The 18,170-nt window shown below is 46.9% G+C and overlaps 1 protein-coding gene across 6 annotated transcripts; it reads right to left on the reverse strand.

Annotated features, from left to right (window-relative positions):
* Positions 1-169: 169 nt before the first annotated feature.
* On the reverse strand, positions 170-16,379 carry OPTN (optineurin). 6 transcript variants are annotated; one of them, XM_083464174.1, is made up of 14 exons: positions 16,089-16,379; positions 15,268-15,442; positions 13,910-14,112; positions 12,716-12,880; positions 12,392-12,468; positions 12,108-12,242; positions 10,544-10,625; positions 9,724-9,839; positions 9,423-9,575; positions 8,298-8,391; positions 7,412-7,570; positions 6,041-6,171; positions 5,750-5,823; positions 170-1,373 (listed from the first exon to the last, which is right to left on the reverse strand). In XM_083464174.1, the coding sequence occupies exons 2-14, from the start codon at positions 15,431-15,433 to the stop codon at positions 1,249-1,251; spliced, it is 1,680 nt and encodes a 559-aa protein (XP_083320300.1). In that variant the 5' UTR covers positions 15,434-15,442; positions 16,089-16,379; the 3' UTR covers positions 170-1,248. The 6 variants fall into 6 exon arrangements, with proteins under 6 accessions (XP_083320300.1, XP_083320304.1, XP_083320305.1 ...); XM_083464178.1 differs by having other exon boundaries at positions 5,774-5,823; positions 16,089-16,179; XM_083464179.1 differs by having other exon boundaries at positions 5,774-5,823; positions 15,268-15,435; positions 16,089-16,170.
* Between the last annotated feature and the right edge of the window lie 1,791 nt (positions 16,380-18,170).

The following is an 18,170-nucleotide window of genomic DNA, read 5'->3' on the forward strand; positions in this document are numbered from 1 at the left end:
CTGGCGCTCCTCAAGGGTGCGCAATACCAGCATCTCTTCCCCCCCAAATGTTAAAAGTGTGGCACTCGCTGTAACAACTTGCTTCGAGAAACCGGCTCTGACTCTCCAGAGTCTCTTGCATCAAGGTTCCTCCTAGCAAATGTAATGGAAAAACGCCCATACAAACCAGTTTTTGCAACGTAATTTTATTTTTGATGGATTGCTGTTAATTATGAGAACTAATTGAGTATCTCTTCTTCAAGCATAAAATTGCCTCTTTTTCAAAGTTAGGTGAATTTTTAAAAAACATTTATTTTTATATTAAACCGGGTTTATCAACATACCAACATGACAATGTTTTTAGGACCAATTAATCTTAGTCTATAGTTTAAAAGAGCAATTGTATCCTTAAGGTGCCTTTGGAGGGACTACAGAATTTCCTCTTCAAGTATTCAGTTACTAAAATATACTGTATTATTAAACCCACAATTTAGTTTCCCCCGAATAGAATTAAGTGAAACGGCAAATGAAGTCAGATGCACTTTTGCCTCCTTGATATTTCCTAACACAGTTCTCAATTCCATTCCAAAGCTACACAGGCTTTATCCTCTTGAAAAGTGCTGGGCATGTGCTGCCTAGGGGCAGACCAAGAACAGCCACATTTGAGCATGTAGCAAGCATGAGTTTTATAAATGGGACTTTCATAGCCTCTGAACTCAAGAACCAAGTTCTCTAGACCCATCTTTCTTCCCAACTGTGAGAAGAAAAACCCATCACTTTCATCCACATTCTGTATGTATATAAGCGCAGATATGTATAGGCAGAGAACATGGACTCTCATGAAGCACCTGAGCTCATGCAGGCAGACAAACAGCTGCATAGGCTCAGCTGCGCTGACAGATGCCCAGAAGACTGCTAAAATGGGCGCACACACATGTTCACGCACATACATAAATGCACATCCTTTCGATTCTCAAACAATAAAACTACCCAAAGGAGTTTATATTCTACCTCTTATAAATATTTTAGTTCAAATAATCATTACGGTGTTGGCATCCTCAGCTTTAGCCAGCTTAGAAAAAAAGAGGCTAACTGGCTTTTTAAAGGGGGAAACCATTTCCCCCACAAGACATAAAGTGAAAACCTAAAAATTCCTGTTGAAATAAATAGAAAAAAGACTATTAAATTTCAAAAATCAGGCTCTTTGCTAAGGACATATTCTCTTTAAAAAGTGCATTTCTCATCTTTGAGAATTGTTGAGGCCAGTGCTTAGATGATACAGTCCATGACATGAATCTGAAGTGTGTCCATATCAGGAAGAATCATTCCACACTTCGGACAAGAATGTATTTGGACACTCCTTTGTTGCTGCTGCCAAACCCGATCTTCTGTTCCTGCAGAGACAAATTTCATTTTTGAGAATGAAAGGAAGAGATGTAACATTAACAAACATCAAGATGGTCAGGTCCTCTTGTTGAAAAGCCAATGTTGCTCATCTTTTTGCACTTGTGGGCACATAGGGAATTTTGAGAGACAGCTGTGGGCACCAACCCCTCAGGTAACTTTTCTCCTCTCTCCCGCAAGTCACTTCCACAGAAAGAATGAGAGAACACACACACACTCTTTGCTTTTTCCCACTGGGTCTCAGTAAAAGTCAGATCCAATAGAATTGAAATGGATCCTCTTGAACTTGCATGATTTTACATCATATCTCCCCCGCCCAAAAAAACTACCACAATAACAGTGACCTATGGCATGACTCCTCATGATTCCCCCCCCCCATGACAATAAAGCAACCAACAAATTGCAGAAGACATTTGTAGATAAGTAAGCGGCCCAAGGGGGTTCACAGGTGGATTTCAAAGCCAGTCCCTCTGCCCGTGGAGTTCTGGAGACAGTTCCTAGGAAAAAATGTGGGCCATCTAACAACCGCAGCTCCCTTAAACTCTTAACAAACTACAGTTCCCAGGATCCTTGGGGGGAGGGAGCCCATAACTGCTTAGAGTTGTATGATGCTACTTTGAATGCATAGTGCAGATGGGACTCAAATGCTGTACCATACAAAAGTCCTTGCGTATGTATTTTGAAGCCACACAGCCCAGGAGTAGCTTTATCTCTTAAACCGGGCTTCCTCAAACTCGGCCCTCCAGATGTTTTGAGACTACAATTCCCATCATCCCTGACCACTGGTCCTGCTAGCTAGGGATCATGGGAGTTGTAGGCCAAAAACATCTGGAGGGCCGAGGTTAAGGAAGCCTGTCTTAAACTGTTGTGTGAGAACTGGACTTATGGGAATCTCAACAGTTATGCGACACGAGGAACTATTTTTTGGATGTCTCTAATAATCCACATGGTAGTCCTCTGACCTCCTGCAAGGAGCATAGTCAATGAGCAATTACAGTCTATACACAGCTGCTGGAATAGATAGGTTTGCAAAAAGATGGCAAAAATCTGAGGGTGGCATTCAATTGAGTTTTACTTAGAGATTATCCACTGAAGTTAATGAACCTAAATAATTAATAATAATAATATATTATTTATACCCCACCCATCTGGCTGGGTTTCCCCAGCCACTCTGGGCAGCTTCCAACAGAATATTAAAATACAATAGTCTATTAAACATTAAAAACTTCCCTAAACAAGGCTGCCTTCAGATGTCTTCTAAAAGTCTGGTACTTTCCCCCCTCTTTGACATCTAGTGGGAGGGCGTTCCACAGGGCGGGCGCCACTACCAAAAAGGCCCTCTGCCTGGTTCCCTGTAACTTGGCTTCTCGCAGTGAGGGAACCACCAGAAGGCCCTCGGTGCTGGACCTCAGTGTCTGGTTAGAAGAATGGGGGGTGGAGACGCTCCTTCAGGTATACTGGACCGAGGCCGTTTAGGGCTTTAAAGGTCAGCACCAACACTTTGAATTGTGCTCGGAAACGTACTGGGAGCCAATGCAGATCTCTCAGAACCGGTGTTATGTGGTCCCGGCGGCCTCTCCCAGTCACCAGTCTAGCTGCTGCATTCTGGTTTAATTGCAGTTTCCGGGTCACCTTCAAAGGTAGCCCCACGTAGAGCGCGTTGCAGTAGTCCAAGCGGGAGATAACTAGAGCATGCACCACTCTGGCGAGACAGTCCGCAGGCAGATAGGGTCTCAGCCTACGTACCAGATGGAGCTGGTAAACAGCTGCCCTGGATACAGATTTAACCTGTGCCTCCATGGACAGCTGTGAGTCCAAAATGACTCCCAGGCTGCGCTCCTGGTCCTTCAGGGGCACAGTTACCCCATTCAGGACCAGGGAATCCTCCACACCTGCCCGCCTCCTGTCCCCCAAAAACAGTACTTCTGTCTTGTCAGGATTCAACCTCAATCTGTTAGCCGCCATCCATCCTCCAACCGCCTCCAGACACTCACACAGGACCTTCACTGCCTTCACTGGTTCTGATTTAAAGGAGAGGTAGAGCTGGGTGTCATCTGCATACTGATGAACACCCAGCCCAAACCCCCTGATGATCTCTCCCAGCGGCTGCATGTAGATGTTGAAAAGCATGGGGGAGAGGACAGAACCCTGAGGCACCCCACAAGTGAGAGGCCAGGGGTCTGAACACTCATCCCCCACCACCACTTTCTGAACACAACCCAGGAGGAAGGAGCGGAACCACTATATAACAGTGCCCCCAGCTCCCAACCCCTCTAGTCGGTCTAGAAGGATGTTATGGTCGATGGTGTCAAAAGCCGCTGAAAGATCCAGCAGAATTAGGAAACAGCTCTCACCTTTGTCCCTAGCCCACGGGAGATCATCGACCAGTGCGACCAAGGCAACCAATGCAGTTTCAGTCCCATGATGAGGCCTGAATCCCGACTGGAAGGGATCCAAATGGTGTGCCTGGAGTTGTTCAGCAACCACCCGCTCAATCACCTTGCCCAAGAATGGTGGATTTGAGACTGGGCGATAGTTGGCCATATTGGCCGGGTCTAAAGATGTTTTTTTAAGAAGCAGTTTAATGACCGCCTCTTTCAGCAGGTCTGGGAAGGCTCCCTCACAGAGGGAAGCATTCACCACCCCGCAGATCCCATTGCCCAGCCCTTCCTGGCTCGCTTTTATCAGCCAGGATGGGCAAGGATCAAGGAGACAGGTGGTCGGTTTCACTCATCCAAGCAGCCTGTCCACATCCTCGGAGGTAACAGATTGGAATTGATCCCATGTAACAAGACTAGACAGGACTCTAGCACTCTCCCGCCCCGGCCCTGCTCCCACGGTGGAGTCTACCTCCTTCTGAATCTGAGCGACTTTATCTGCAAAAAACTTTGCAAAAGCATTGCAGGAGATCTTGGGTCCCTACCAGGCTCTGGTGACTCAGGTGGTTCTGACAGATTGCGAACCACCTGAAAAAGTTTCCTGCTGCTGTTTTCTGCAGATGCAATAGAGGCCACCGGTGCCCTAGCCATCTCAACGATTGTTTCATCGCCCTCAGCTCCGAAGAAAGCCACGGGGCTGTCTGGGCACCGGAGATGGTGTTTCGGAGCCAGACAGTCGATAGCCCTGGTTAACTCCGCATTCCAGCGGGCCACCAGGGAATCAGCTGAAAGGCCATCAACATGGGATAAAGCATCCCCTACCACTCTCTGGAAACCATTTGGATCCATTAAGTGGCGGGGGCAGACCATCTGAATTGGTCTCACCTCCCTGCAGAGGGGATGGGTCGCGGAGAAGTCCAGTTGTACCAGGAAGTGATCTGACCATGGCACTTCTTTTGTTTCACTTTTACTTAGTGTCAGATCACCAACATCCATAGAGGTGAACACCAGGTCCAAGGCATGTCCACAGCTATGGGTTGGGCCAGACTTATTCAGGGACAGCCCCATGGAGGTCATGCTTTCCACGAAGTCCCGAGCGGCCCCTTGTAAGGTTGTGTCGGCGTGGATGTTAAAATCTCCTAGGACAACCAAACTAGATGTCTCCGGGAGAACATCCGCCACGACCTGAAGCAGCTTGGACATGGAGTCCTTGGTGCAGCGGGGAGGTCAGTACACCAAAAGGAATCCTGTATTGCCCCTATTGCCCAACTTCCAGAACATGCACTCAGAGAACTGGGTCTTCCCAATAGGACACCTGGTGCAAACTAATGACTTCCTAAAAATCACTGCAACCCCCCCTCCCCGCCCACAAGGCCTGGGTTGCTGTGCGTAAGAGAAACCTGGTGGACAAGCAGCGGCAAGAACAGGCCCATCTGCTTCATCCAACCAAGTCTCTGTTACACATGCCAGGTCAAGTCCTCCATCCACGATCAAGTCATGGATGGCAGTGGTCTTGTGAATCATTGACCTGGCCTTGCACAGCAGCACTTTCAGGTCATGTGGGTCTCCCTTGCTGATTCCAGTATCCGTCCGGTCAAGACCAGACCCAGAGGTAGGGATAGTCCTCAAATAACAACTAAACCTGCCTCCTCGGTAATGACATGGTCTGGTCACAGTCCTTTATTTCAATGGGTCTACTACTTGGAGTAATCCCTGGAAAAGACCCTGATGTTGGGAAAGATTGAGGGCACAAGGGGAAGGAGGTTGGACAGTGTTCTTGAAGCTACTAATGTAAGTTTGACCAAACTGTGGGAGGCAATGGAAGACAGGAGTGCCTGGCGTGCTCTGGTCCATGGGGTCACGAAGAGTCGGACACGACTAAACAACAACAACTTGGAGTAAAAGTTATTTGGATGCCACCCTGAGTTGGCTGTGTGAACCAAGAGCTGTGGTGTGGCAAGTTTCTCAGTTTGCCCTTTTAATTTTACCTCCTTGAGAAAAGTGAGACTGGCCTTGATCTGATGGGAGTCTGTGCCGAGTTTGCATTTCTGCCAGCATATTCCTAGAGAGAGAGAGAAAAAGAGATTGCTAATGCCATACCCTCATTTTCTATGGCTCCTCCCCCCCCCAAATCAGCATGGCAGTGAAGAACTGAAAATGGAGAGAAAAGATGCAGCCCAATAAACTTATTTTTTAAAAAATAGTCCCACTGTTTTCTCCTCTCACAAAATATTGAAAACGTTTCAGCAGCTAAACATTTCCCCTGATCCATTTCTCACCTTCCGAGATCTTCATGGTCTTGCTTCTCTGTCAGCAAGTAAGCTAGCTGGGCAGCCAATTGCTCCTTTTCCTCGTGGATCTTCTCCCGTGCTGCTCGTTCAGCGTGGAAGTCAGAACAATAGAGCTCCATCTAATCAGGGAACAAACAGGAATAAAGATCACAATGTGCTTTAAAAAGAGATAAATGAGTCAGTCTGAGTTAATATGCTGCCCTAATCCTGTTCCAAATCAAGGGTGGCTGTACTAGCTAAAGGATTCTGCCTCACTGAGCTTCCTCAGCCATCATCCGCCATGAACCACCATTGGCAGCAGCAGCTGCAGGTGTGCTCTATGCTTATGATAATATTTTATTCTCTTGCTAGTTGTGCTGTTTTAAGTGTGCATTTTATATTCGACTTCCTCTAGTAATGTTTTCTCTTGAAATCTTTTAAGATAATATTTTAGTTTCTTGTTAATTATGTAGCCTTGAATGTATACTTGTCTGTCTTCAGTATTGTTTTATTTGATCCTTTAATCTAGGTTGTAAACTGGTTTGAGATTTTTTTCTTAAAAAATAAAGCAGTATAGAAATGAAAATTAACAACAACAACAACTCATTTCTTTACACAATCAAGACTTCAGAATTTGGATTACAATCATAGCCAAAAGACTGAATAATCTTAGCACTAATCAGTTGGATTTTTTAAAAAGCAGAAAATTGCAATCAACATCAAATGCCTAATTAATTACATAAAAATATTACAGTCAAACCAAGAACAATAAGCAGTTATTTTCCCCAACGTGTAAAAAGCTTTTGACCATGTAAAATGGTATTTCTTATATAATACTCTTGAATCATTGCCTTGATAAGTAGAATATAGGATCACAGTTTAAAAACTGGATTACTTTAATGTAGTACAAACCCTCAAACAACAGTCTATGTAAATGGCTCACTCTCCTCCCAATTTAATTTACAAAGTAATATACGCCAAGGGTGTACATCCTTATGTACTGAATTATTTTGTTAAGTGGCACACATACACACATGCATATGAGTTTATATTAGCATTTATTTATTTAAGCTTATCTATATATCTAAAGTTTCTAAGATCAATTCTTGTTTGCCTGTTATAATAAATTAAACTTTTTAAAGGGAAAAAATAAATAATAATAATTTTATTATTTATACCCTGCCCATCTGGCTAGGTTTCCCCAGCCACTCTGGGCACCTTACAAAATAAACGGATTGTCTTCAATGTTAGTCATACTTAAGAGTAGACCTGCTCAAATGAATGCGCTCAAGTATTTTAAGTCAATTGATTTCATTCTCTCTGCTTAAGAGTGGAGCAGGATTTCACCCACCCACCACATGACAGGTGTCCCTACCATACCTGAGCTCGGAGGATAGCCACGGTTTCCAGTTCTTCCTCCTGCCTGGCAATGGTCTGCTTCATTTCATCTATCTGGAACTGTTTGGCAGCTAGGGCTTCCTCTGCCATATCCAGTCTGCGAATGAGTTCCTCAGCTGTAGCCTTATTGAGCCTTTCAGCCTGCGGCAGGGTTAATCAGGGCAGGGAACACAGTGCAATCAGAAACATCTTATGGCTTCTGGTGGCCTGGCAGTCTAAACCCGTGAATGAGCTGCATCGCAGTGCAAGCAGCTGCTCCCAATGCAAAAATCAGGAGGGGAAAACACTGTGGTCACAGCTTGGTTCTGTGGGGCTCTGCATCCAGTTCTACTACTCCTGTCTGGAAAACAGGGTACTAAAGAATGGAAAAGTATGGTTCCACCACTGTTGCAGGTGAAGGAGACCATGATCTCTCCTTTGGATGCCATCATCCTAAGTGCCGTCATCCCTCCCCATTTTCTGCTCCCATACCAATAAATGCTCTAAAGCATAAATGCACATGTCACAACCTACCTCTCCCACAGTTATCTTTTATCAATTGCATTTCTTCTTTAGTCTTCTTTCTTTTTTTTCTTCTACACTACTTAAATCAGGGAAGTCTTTATTAACGCTGTGCTAAACCTCAGTACTGTCTAATGTTGCTATTTTTAGTCATTTTTGCTGTTGCATGTTATTATTAAGAATACAAATGGAAGAAAGCACTTTGCATAACACAGCTGGAACCAAGCAGAGCAACTGGGAGATATGGGCACCTCCTGCGTGTTCTGACCCTATTGAACCCCGAAGGAACTTTCACAAAGGGGGTGGAAATGCTGTTCATTCCACTTCCTTACATAGCACTGGGACTATTCTTTAGAGCAAGGCTTACCTCTTTGTCTTTTAGTTCTTCAACTGTCTGCTTTGCTTTGGTCAGTTCAGGTACAAGCTTGCTATAAGCATCCTGCAATGTGTTAAATTTCTGTCTGTTGGAAGACAAGACAGATATGAAAATAAGCAATTTTAGGAAGAAAGGCTTATTTGATGACTTTCTGCTTTGTTCACTTGTGTCCTTCAATGATTTCACAGTTCCTCAATAAAACAGAGATAAATTCTCGGTGTATTAAATTTCAACAACAAAAGAGACTGTAGACTGTGTGGCAGCCTTAGGACCCTTTCACATACTGCACTTCAACAAACCAGGGCTTGGCACAGAATGTACACCAGGACAGGGATCTACAGCAAATCCTCTGACAAGTGTATCATTTTATCATATTCACATTTTCTCTACATATATTGGGGGAGAGGGGAGAGACTGAATGTATACTTGTAAAATGCAATGCAAGAAGAGGCCCTGTACCTTTTCTTCACACAATGAATAACCAAGGTAGGGCAATTTCAGTTGGAAACTGTAATGGTTCAAGGGGTTGCTCGTGCGTAAGCCTGTGCCCACACCTGGCTGGGTTGCCTAAGTGAACCTTTTCTGTCCGGACAGCCACTCACCCGTGGCTGTTAAAATCGCTGGCAGAATCCGTCAGTGGGCGTTTCTTAAACTTCTTCCAGCAAAGAAGTTATTTCACGCCCAGTCTCCTCCTACTTTCCCTGCGCGGAAGCCTTCTGAGCAAGGAGGGCGTAGGCAGCGGAGGACCCTTCCTCCCCCCGCTGGTCCCCGGCAAGGAGTCATGTGACTCCCTCTCAGATTCCCCCATCTGCCCCCCTTCTCCACTGGAGCTGAGCTGATTCCCTTCCCCAGATTCCAGGGATTCCAGGGACGCTCTCTGGGATCCCTCTGGAGCTCTCTCTCTCCCTCCGGCACTGATGGCAGTTCCCTGACAGAAACCTAATCAGCACCACAGGTTTCCCTAAAGAGAAGGATTATTTTTTTGTCAGATTCTTCTTTGCAAGCTCAGTTTAACTGATCAACAGTGACAATCATGGAGGCGGAAATAGAAGGCGTGCATCGCAGCCACACTTCGAGCCTCACTTTCTCAGCCCCCGCTCCTGAGCCCCTACTCACTGCTCTTCGTTTGCTCTGGCTTCCTCCAGCTTGATTTCTGACTGCATGCTCTCCACTTGAAGCTCCAGCTTCTTAATGGTGTACAGCAGCTGCTGCTTCTCATCCAGGTCTCCAGCACTTTCACCATGTTGCTGTCTCTCAAAAGCCTGGCACCTGGGAAGGAGATCGTGGGGAACTTCACCAAGGAGTGAATGGAGGGAGAGAAATGGTCTGCCAGAAACAGGTTGCACCCCTTGAGGGATGCTCTGCCTCAAGAAAATATAAAGGCCTGTTCTGATATGTAATTCAACAGCACTCTTACTTCTCTTGCAGCTTCTTCTGGATTATCTCAGCATCTTTTAATTTAGCATGTGTCTCCTGAAGTTCTTTGAACAGGGCAGACACTTGTAGGTTTAGAGTCTCTACTTCATCACCCACCTGCAAGAAACACGCAAAACACAGGTTGAGTCCATACACTGACTGCAGACTGAATTAACAATACAGCCCTGCTATTATGCTTCTAGTTTTTTGCATAATTAGTCAGAAAAGCATGTCACTAGTAGCAGATTTGAGTTTAAATATTCTGAATATACACATAAGAAAGAGCCTCTTGTCTGCAGCAGAGGCAAGATAGACACAACAGCCATTTCTATAATGGGGCAAGCAGCTTCTGCAAAACCAATCAACTGTTTCTACCAAGCAAACAATTGTTCCTAGCTTGAGGGAAGATGAATCTCTTTGAGGAGGCCACACAGACCCTGAGCTGCAAGGCATCCACACCGACTCCCCTGACCTCCCTCATTTGGTGTCTACATGGGTAAGGCCAAACCATTGGTGAAATATAGGTGGTGTCACCTCCAGTTCAATGAGGCCGTGGAACTCTGCCTGTCAAGTTTCCCAGAGGCAAGTTTACAGCATCACCCAGAATGTGTGAGATATTCTGAGACCCAATGGTCCAGATCAGCATTTGCATTAGTGGGCAGCTGCCTGCAAATGAAGGCATGAGAAACTTTCGAAAGTTCACTCTGCCCATTGGGTGACGAGCATTCTAGAGCCCATCCGTAGGAAGGACAAGTCTACCCAAAAGCTACCCAGAAACAAGCATGTCTGGCATGGGGCATCAGTAGATAAGCCACACTTACACTTTCTGCTCTCTCTTTTACTTCCTCCTCCTCAGGTTCCATCTGAGTGCCTTTCTCTGCAGTTTTATTTTCTAACAGAAGTCTGTGAAACACAAGAATCCAATCCCGATTTAAACATATTAGTATGTAAGTCATATTGCTATAGATTTGATGGGAAAGGTCATGAGAACATGCAACAGTCAATGCTATTTTCCAGAAGCCCTTCTCCACTCCTAAAGCAAGTGGGATTCATTGTGGAATCTGTTCACTGTCAACACAAGAATACAAGATTGCTGCATTTGGGGGAATGTGTAGGTAGCACAGGTCAAAACCACTCCAGCTGCAGGGCATTCTCTCTTGCAGAGTAGAACAAACAGTTGCCAGTGAACTAAGAGCAAATGGGATCCGTCCTGGAGCCCTGTTCGCATCCTGAAGCGTCATTTTGAGCGTCTGCGCATGCGCAAGTGGTGGAACCCAGAAGTAACGCGCTCCGTTACTTCCAGGTTGCCGCGGAGCGTAACCTGAAAACACTCAACCTGAAGCACATTTAACCTGAGGTATGACTGTAATTGTTTTTTCATGCTACTAAAACATTTAAAAGGTTATATATATATATATAAAGATTGTAAGTAGTATAATGGGGGACGCGGGTGGCGCTGTGGTCCAAACCACTGAGCCTCTTGGGCTTGCCGATCAGAAGGTCGGCGGTTCAAATCCCTGCGACGGGGTGAGCTTCCGTTGCTCAGTCCCTGCTCCAGCCAACCTAGCAGTTTGAAAGCACATCAAAGTGCAAGTAGATAAATAGGTACCGCTCTGGCGGGAAGGTAAACAGCATTTCCGTGTGCCGCTCTGGTTTCGCCAGAAACGGTTTAGTCATGCTGGCCACATGACCCGGAAAAACTGTCTGCGGACAAACGTTGGCTCCCTTGGCCAGTAAAGCGAGATGAGCGCCGCAACCCCAGAGTCGTTTGCGACTGGACTTAACTGTCAGGGGTCCTTTACCTTTTAAAGTAGTATAATGGTTAGAGTTTTGGAGTAGGACCTGGGAGACCAGGGTTAAATCCCCACTCAGCCTTCATGAAACTCACTGGGTGACCTTGGGCCAGCCACTGCGTCTCAGCCTAACCTACTCCTCAGGGTTGTTGTGGAGATTAAATGAGGAGGGGGAGAACCATGTACACCCCCCACCTTGAGCTCCTTGGAGAAAAAGGCAGGATATAAATGCCATAAATATAAATATTAAAATCTCTAACACTTTAGATGCAACTTAGGTTATTAGGGGCTTACAAAAACAGCATTAATTGCCTTACAGTGTAGCTGAACAGATGACAGGGTCAACATGTGTGGAATGCTTAGGGGAAACACTCAGAAATACGATTTTAAGTTCAGGACTTAACAGCCTTGTTTGAGATCATATCTATACATCAAAACACTGAAAATGGATTGTATTCAACATTAACAGTGCTTAGACCCATTGAAAATAATGGACAAGACCACCTGAGGTCCATTAACTTCAATAGGTCTCCTCTGAGTATGACTAATGTTGGATTCAACCCAATAATTATAAACTATAGATGGTTGCCACCTTTCCTTCTGCTCCTGGAGCTCCTTTTCCAAGGCTTCTCTCTTCTGGGTCTCGCTCCTGAGGGAATGAAGAAGCTGGCTGACAGTCAACTCTTCGGTTTCCAACTTTTTTTTTGCTTCATCCACAGATCTGCTCCTGTTTTGACAAAATAGAAGAGAGCAGAGCAGTAGCTGGAGTGCTGCACTTCACTCTTCTTCTTTTAAACCCCTTTCTCTAACAGAAGACTAGGAAGGGTAGCACAAATCAAAATCTACCATTAGGAGCAGCCCAGGAATTCTACTTACACGTAGGCAGCTGCATCCCTCGTTGTTTTGCCACGAAGGTCCTGAATTTCTTTCACACCTCCGTTTAATTCTCCTTCCTGTGGAAAATTGGAAGGGGAGAACATGACGACTCTGAATCTGACATGTTGCAGTTTTGTGATGCATTGCATTAATCTCCCTCCAACATCAGTGGGCTGACTTCCCACATTTTGAAATAATGAACATTACCACCAGAGGTCGAGACTATGAAGCCCAGAGATTACCCAACTGCACAACTGCTTCCAGACCAACCGACAGCACCTGCCATGCATTTTTTCTCCGGGAGAAGGGACAGCTCTCGCTTACGTGCATCCTGATCTCCACAAATGAGTCATCCGTTCCCATGTTGAGTTTAAGCTGCAGCTCTGAAATGATGGCAACCAGATCGGCCTTCTCAGCCTGCAGCTTCACCACTTGCATCCTCAGCTGCTCCAGCTCCTGGGCCATCTCCTTCTTGGAAACCGTGCATCCCTGGGAGAAGCAGTTGAGACGGAGAGGGTCAGAGAAGCCAGGAGATACAGAAGGAGAGTATGAAGGACGTGCCACATATTAACTAGGCCCTTTTAAAATGTGGTTCTTTTTTGGGGGGGGGTTGTTATTGGGTTGTTGTTTTTCTTTTGATTATATATATTGTTGTTTTTCTTTTCATTATATATATTGTGGTTTTATATTTTGATTTTGTTCTGTGAGATGCCCTGAGACCACTGGGTATAGGGCAGTATATAAATGCAATAAATAATAATAACAAGAATAACTGGACATTGAGTTCATATAAGCCCAAGCTCTCTGCCCCTGCCACTTATTTATTTGTATTAAAATTTCTATTCCAGCCATCTAGTGCCTATGTGTTTATCTTCCCCTTTTATAATATTGCAGATTGTAAATCTTATTGTTTTATTCCTTTGATCTGTTTTAAACTTTTGGCATATACAGTTGTACATTGGTTCTCAAATGCCTTGGTGCTCGTGCGTTTTGGCTCCTGAACACTGAAAACCTGGAAGTTAGTGTTCCAGTTTACGCCTTTTTTTCAGAAGCTGAACGTCCGACGCAGCTTCCAGTTGAGTGCAGAAAGCTCCTGCAGCCAATTGGAAGCTGCGCCTTGGCTTCTGAATGTTTCAGAAGTCGAACAGACTTCCAGAACGGATTACGTTCAAGAACCAAGGTACAACTGTATGTATGTATGTATGTATATATATATATATATATATATATATGTGTGTGTGTGTGTGTGTGTGCGCGCGCGCGTGTATACACAGACACACACACACAATCACACACAAACCAAAACTGCAAGTCATTTTGAAGCATTTTATGTAGTTAGTGACAAATCAATGTAATAAAGAATATGAACTGCACTTACAACTGCAGCCTTGGACAGTTAACTATTCACAGTGTCTCTGCTGTTGTTGTTGTTTGTCCGGCAATAAAAAAGTTTCTCTAGCTGTGCCAGTTTTTATAGCTGTGCCCCATGCATGCACACATGCTCATAGTTTTATTTACCTTTGTGGACCCTTCCTCTCTCTCTTCCAGAGTCTGGAGTTGCTCTTTCAGGGCTTCATTCTCTACACATTTGGTTGCCAAGCACTGCCTGGCTTCCTTGAATTTAGTTTCATAGAACTCCCGCTCTTCTTTCAGCTTCTCTCTCCATGTGGAAAGCTCCTCAAAGCGATCCTTCATAGCTTGATTACGCTGCCTCATGGCTTCTGTTGGGACATGCCAAAACAGTGCATTAGCATGTATCAATATACTCCAGCTACTCTCCCTCCCCAAACCGGAACCTGGATATAGGAAAAATACACTGAAGAGGGCAGGGCTTGCCCGAGACACTTTGCCACCTGAGGCAAAACACAAACGGGCTCCCCCTCTCCCTACCAGGGAAGCAGGAGAGGGTGAACAAGTGGGGAATGAAGCTCTACGTCGGGATCTGCTGCCCCTGTGGATCCTGCCACCTGATGTGGTTGCCTCACCACACCTAATGGGTGGGCCGGCCCTGGAAAGTTTCATGGATGAAACCGCACTTTTTGCAGTGCTGCCTGGCCCACTAGGGCGAAAGGGGCACTGCTCTGCCAACCTCAGACTGCCTTTGGCCAGCCCCATCTGCCTGCTTTCTTACTTACAACCTATCCAGGGGGTGGCACGGCCTGTCAGCTCCTACCTTGAGTCTCAGTGATGGCTTTGTAGAACTCAGCAGGTGGGGAGGACAACTGGAATTGGGAAAGAGAAGGCCTCTGAGCACTCACACAATGCTTTGCTAGTGAGGAACTACAGCTGACGGTCTTAGCATCAAGAACTAAGGGAACACAGACTCATAAGCTAAGACCCCTGGATCCTTTTCACATGTACAACTAGCAAGTCAAGTGTCCCCCATCTTCCTGCCTAAGTGTAGAACCTTACACCTGACCCTACTGAAATACATAGTGTTAGTTTTGGCCCAGTTCTCCAACCCTGATTCTGTCTTCTGCAGCACTGGCTACCCCTCCCAGTTTGGTGTCATCTGCAGATTTGATGAGCGCCCCCTCCATACCACCATCCAAGTCATTTATAAAGATGGGCTGTTTGTGAGGTGGGGAAAAAGCACGTTGTTCAGGCCACCTTAAGTCCCACATATATTAACATTCATACCATGCACCTCTCCAGTTATGCCACCATAGAAGCAGGCAGTCTCCACTGACTAGACCCAGATCTGCTTAGCTTCACCGAAGTAGCTGCCTCACGTGCCTCCTGCCCCAAGCTGAGCACTCAGCACTCAGTCAGAGGCCAACTGGCTCAAGCAAGCCAAGCATTCAAGACCAAACAAGTTTACTTCAAGGCCATCTCCGTGAAGCCATGTGGAAGTGCCTGCAATGTCAGTTGTTCACCTTTCAGCTCATTGTTCTCGGTAATGAGCTCTTTCATCTGCTGGACCATCTCCTCAACTGTGGATGTGCTGAGTGGGGGAGGCGGCACACTGGGATGCCCATTTTCCACCTCCGTCTTGCTACACCGCCCATTATCAGCAAGACAGTTTAATGGCTTCTTGGACATTGCTAGTTACTTTGCAGAGAAAGAAAAAATAGATAATTATAATAAAGCACCTTCCATTGGGCTGTGGTTTATATACACGAGGAGTTATTTGGGCTATGAAATTTTGATGAATGAAAACATTGTACTAATTAGTACACATAGTTCTCATCAGCCCTTCTGTAGACATTGGTCAGAACGATGTTCAGAAGTTTCTGGACAGGTGTGCCACCAAGGGGAGGGGGCAGAGCAGGATCACACCGCCTGCCCAGGCCCCACCAAGGCAGGGACTGGATGTGAGTGAGAAAGGGCTGCATCCTGGGTGTTTTTTTGACTGAGCTGGGAGCCCCGATGGGCGCAGGCTTTGCAACTGCAGGGAAGACTTCTCATTCACGTTGTACACCCAGCCACTGGAGAGGCACAGCCGGCAATGGAGTGTGCCTCCGGGGGTGACGGCGAACCACGGTTAGCAGCACCGGAGTGATCTCACTGGGGCGCAAGCCTGGCGACAAGAGGGAAGCAGAGCTTGGCGCCAGCCAAGGGAGGCGCGCCAGACCCCCGCCGGGCTCTCCTCCCTAACCCTTTTCTTCTCCCCGGCACCTCCCGGCCGGGTCTCGCCTGCGCCGCCCCTCGCGCCCCGTCTCCCCTCTGGACCCGCCCTGCCCCGGGGCCCCCTCACCAGGCCGCGGCCCCGCAGCTCCTCGGGCCCCAGTTCCGCAGCCGGCGGCGCTCCTCCTCCTCCTCGGGCGGCGACGCGGAAGAGGCGGCGGGAGGCGCCGGGCGGAGGCCGGCCTTGCCCCTCGGGCCGGTCAGCTGACGGAAGCGGCGGCGGCTCCTCGCTCCGGCGCCCGCCGGGCCTGTCTCCTCCGCGCCCCGCCAGGGCGGCTCCGTTTCCAGGCCCCGCGCCGCGGTCTTCCTTCGCCCGAAACGGGCCGCATTTTGCCTGCCAAGCGCGGCCCCTGGGCGCCCCCTCACCCAGTGGCGTAGCGTGGGGGGTGCAGGGGGGCCCCGGCCGCACCTGGCGCAACATCTGGGGGTTAGGGGGCGCAAATTACTTGCCTTGCCCCGGGTGCTGACAACCCACGCTACGCCACTGCCCTCGCCATTCCTAACTCGACTAAGGGGGAGTTTAAAGCCCGCCTCGTTCCCCCAAAGAATCCGGGGAAGTTAGGCGAGCCCCGAGCCAAGGAGCCAGGGAAGGCTTTTTTCAAAGGCTGAATGCTCTATTATGTCTTGATATACGTTGGCATCCGCCCGGAGGGGCTGGAGCAGCCAAGTCCGAGGGAGGAGGATTCTGGCCTCCCGGGGAGCAGGGCTGGCACCTCGAGGGCCTCGGAAGGAAGGCGGGACACAAGGGGCAAAGGGGCCCTGTAATTTGAGCACTCTGCCAAGCAATAGGCACCTCTTCCCCTTCTGGGACCCTTCAGCCAAGACAGCCTCTGATGATGCCCAGAGCAGGGGGAAGATGAGAAAAAGGTGCTGTTTAGTCCTGTCAGACTCTGCATGACCCCAACTGAGCCTATTTGGTCTCTCCTGTTAGGGGTCCTGCCTTCCTTCAAGCCTTTGCAATGCAAAACTCTCTGTTTTCCTCTTGAGGTTATGCAGCCATTTCTCTGGTGGCTTCTGCGATTTCAGCAGGCATCACTCCACTGCCAAGCCTACATTTTAAACAGTAAAAACATGCTGTTAAAAAGGAAATCAGAAACTAATTTTGTGGCAAGTCCTTCATCCAACATCATGCCACATGCAGCCCCACCTGGAAGGCACGACTAGCCTTATACTTGGGCAGACTGTCTTGGCCTCCACCAACCGTGTTTTGGACCACAACGCCCATCCGTCTCGGCCACTAGTCCATAACACCGGAGGGCACCAGGTTGGTGAAGGCAGAGCTGTGTGATTATTAGCTCTGTTCTTCTATTAAAATGGAACAATCTGTTAGGAATCGTATAACATGGAGGATGTTTCCTTGCTGCAAACTGAATGTCATCCAGCTTACACAATTCCTTCCAGCTCTGCAGTGCTATGATTCTTTGTTTGAGGCAGGGAGCTGTCACACACTTTTTGGGAGCCTTTACTTAAGGCCATTATTTATCTCAGCTGCAGTCTTCCTCTGCTACTTCTAGTTTTTGGTCCAGTGCCATGACCTCTAATCGTCAACATCAGTGCTGCAGTAAATTGCAAATTAGTTGTAACAATTTCTGAGAAATGCATTGCTTTTCTCGCAGCCTATATAAAGAGCAGATAGGGAACTGCAGAGAAACGGGCACAGTTAAATATCTTTGCCTTCTTGCCAAGATAAGAGTATGCTATGCATTCAGACTGTCTGAGCTTTTCTCCCAAGCAGCAGGGAACTTAAAGCACCATGAAGAGCTGACCCTTCCAAATTTAAGTATAATTTTGAAAGTTGGGTGCTTTTCCCAGCAGTATCACAGAATGAATGTCACCACATCATATGGAGTGGTGACATAATTAATGCATTTTTATAAATCATTGTCAACTGCTGTTCAGCTAGTGGAATGAGCTAGGACCTATTCTTTGGTTTTTAAAGGACAAGTCTAAATGTTAGGAATTTTTTTAAAAAAGATATATCTGTTCATTGACCATGGAGAAGGACCATAGCTCAGAATCCCAAGACTGGCATAAGTACAAAAACACTTTAGGGGGGAGAATCTGGGAGCGGGGACAGGACTCAAAAACAGCCTGGTGATGACTGAGCACCCTGAGTGCTAATGGAATGCTGAATGAATGTTGGGGATGGCAA

Source organism: Podarcis liolepis (assembly GCF_965112155.1).
Source record: "Podarcis liolepis genome assembly, chromosome: 10".
NCBI classification, from domain to species: Eukaryota; Metazoa; Chordata; class Lepidosauria; order Squamata; family Lacertidae; genus Podarcis; species Podarcis liolepis.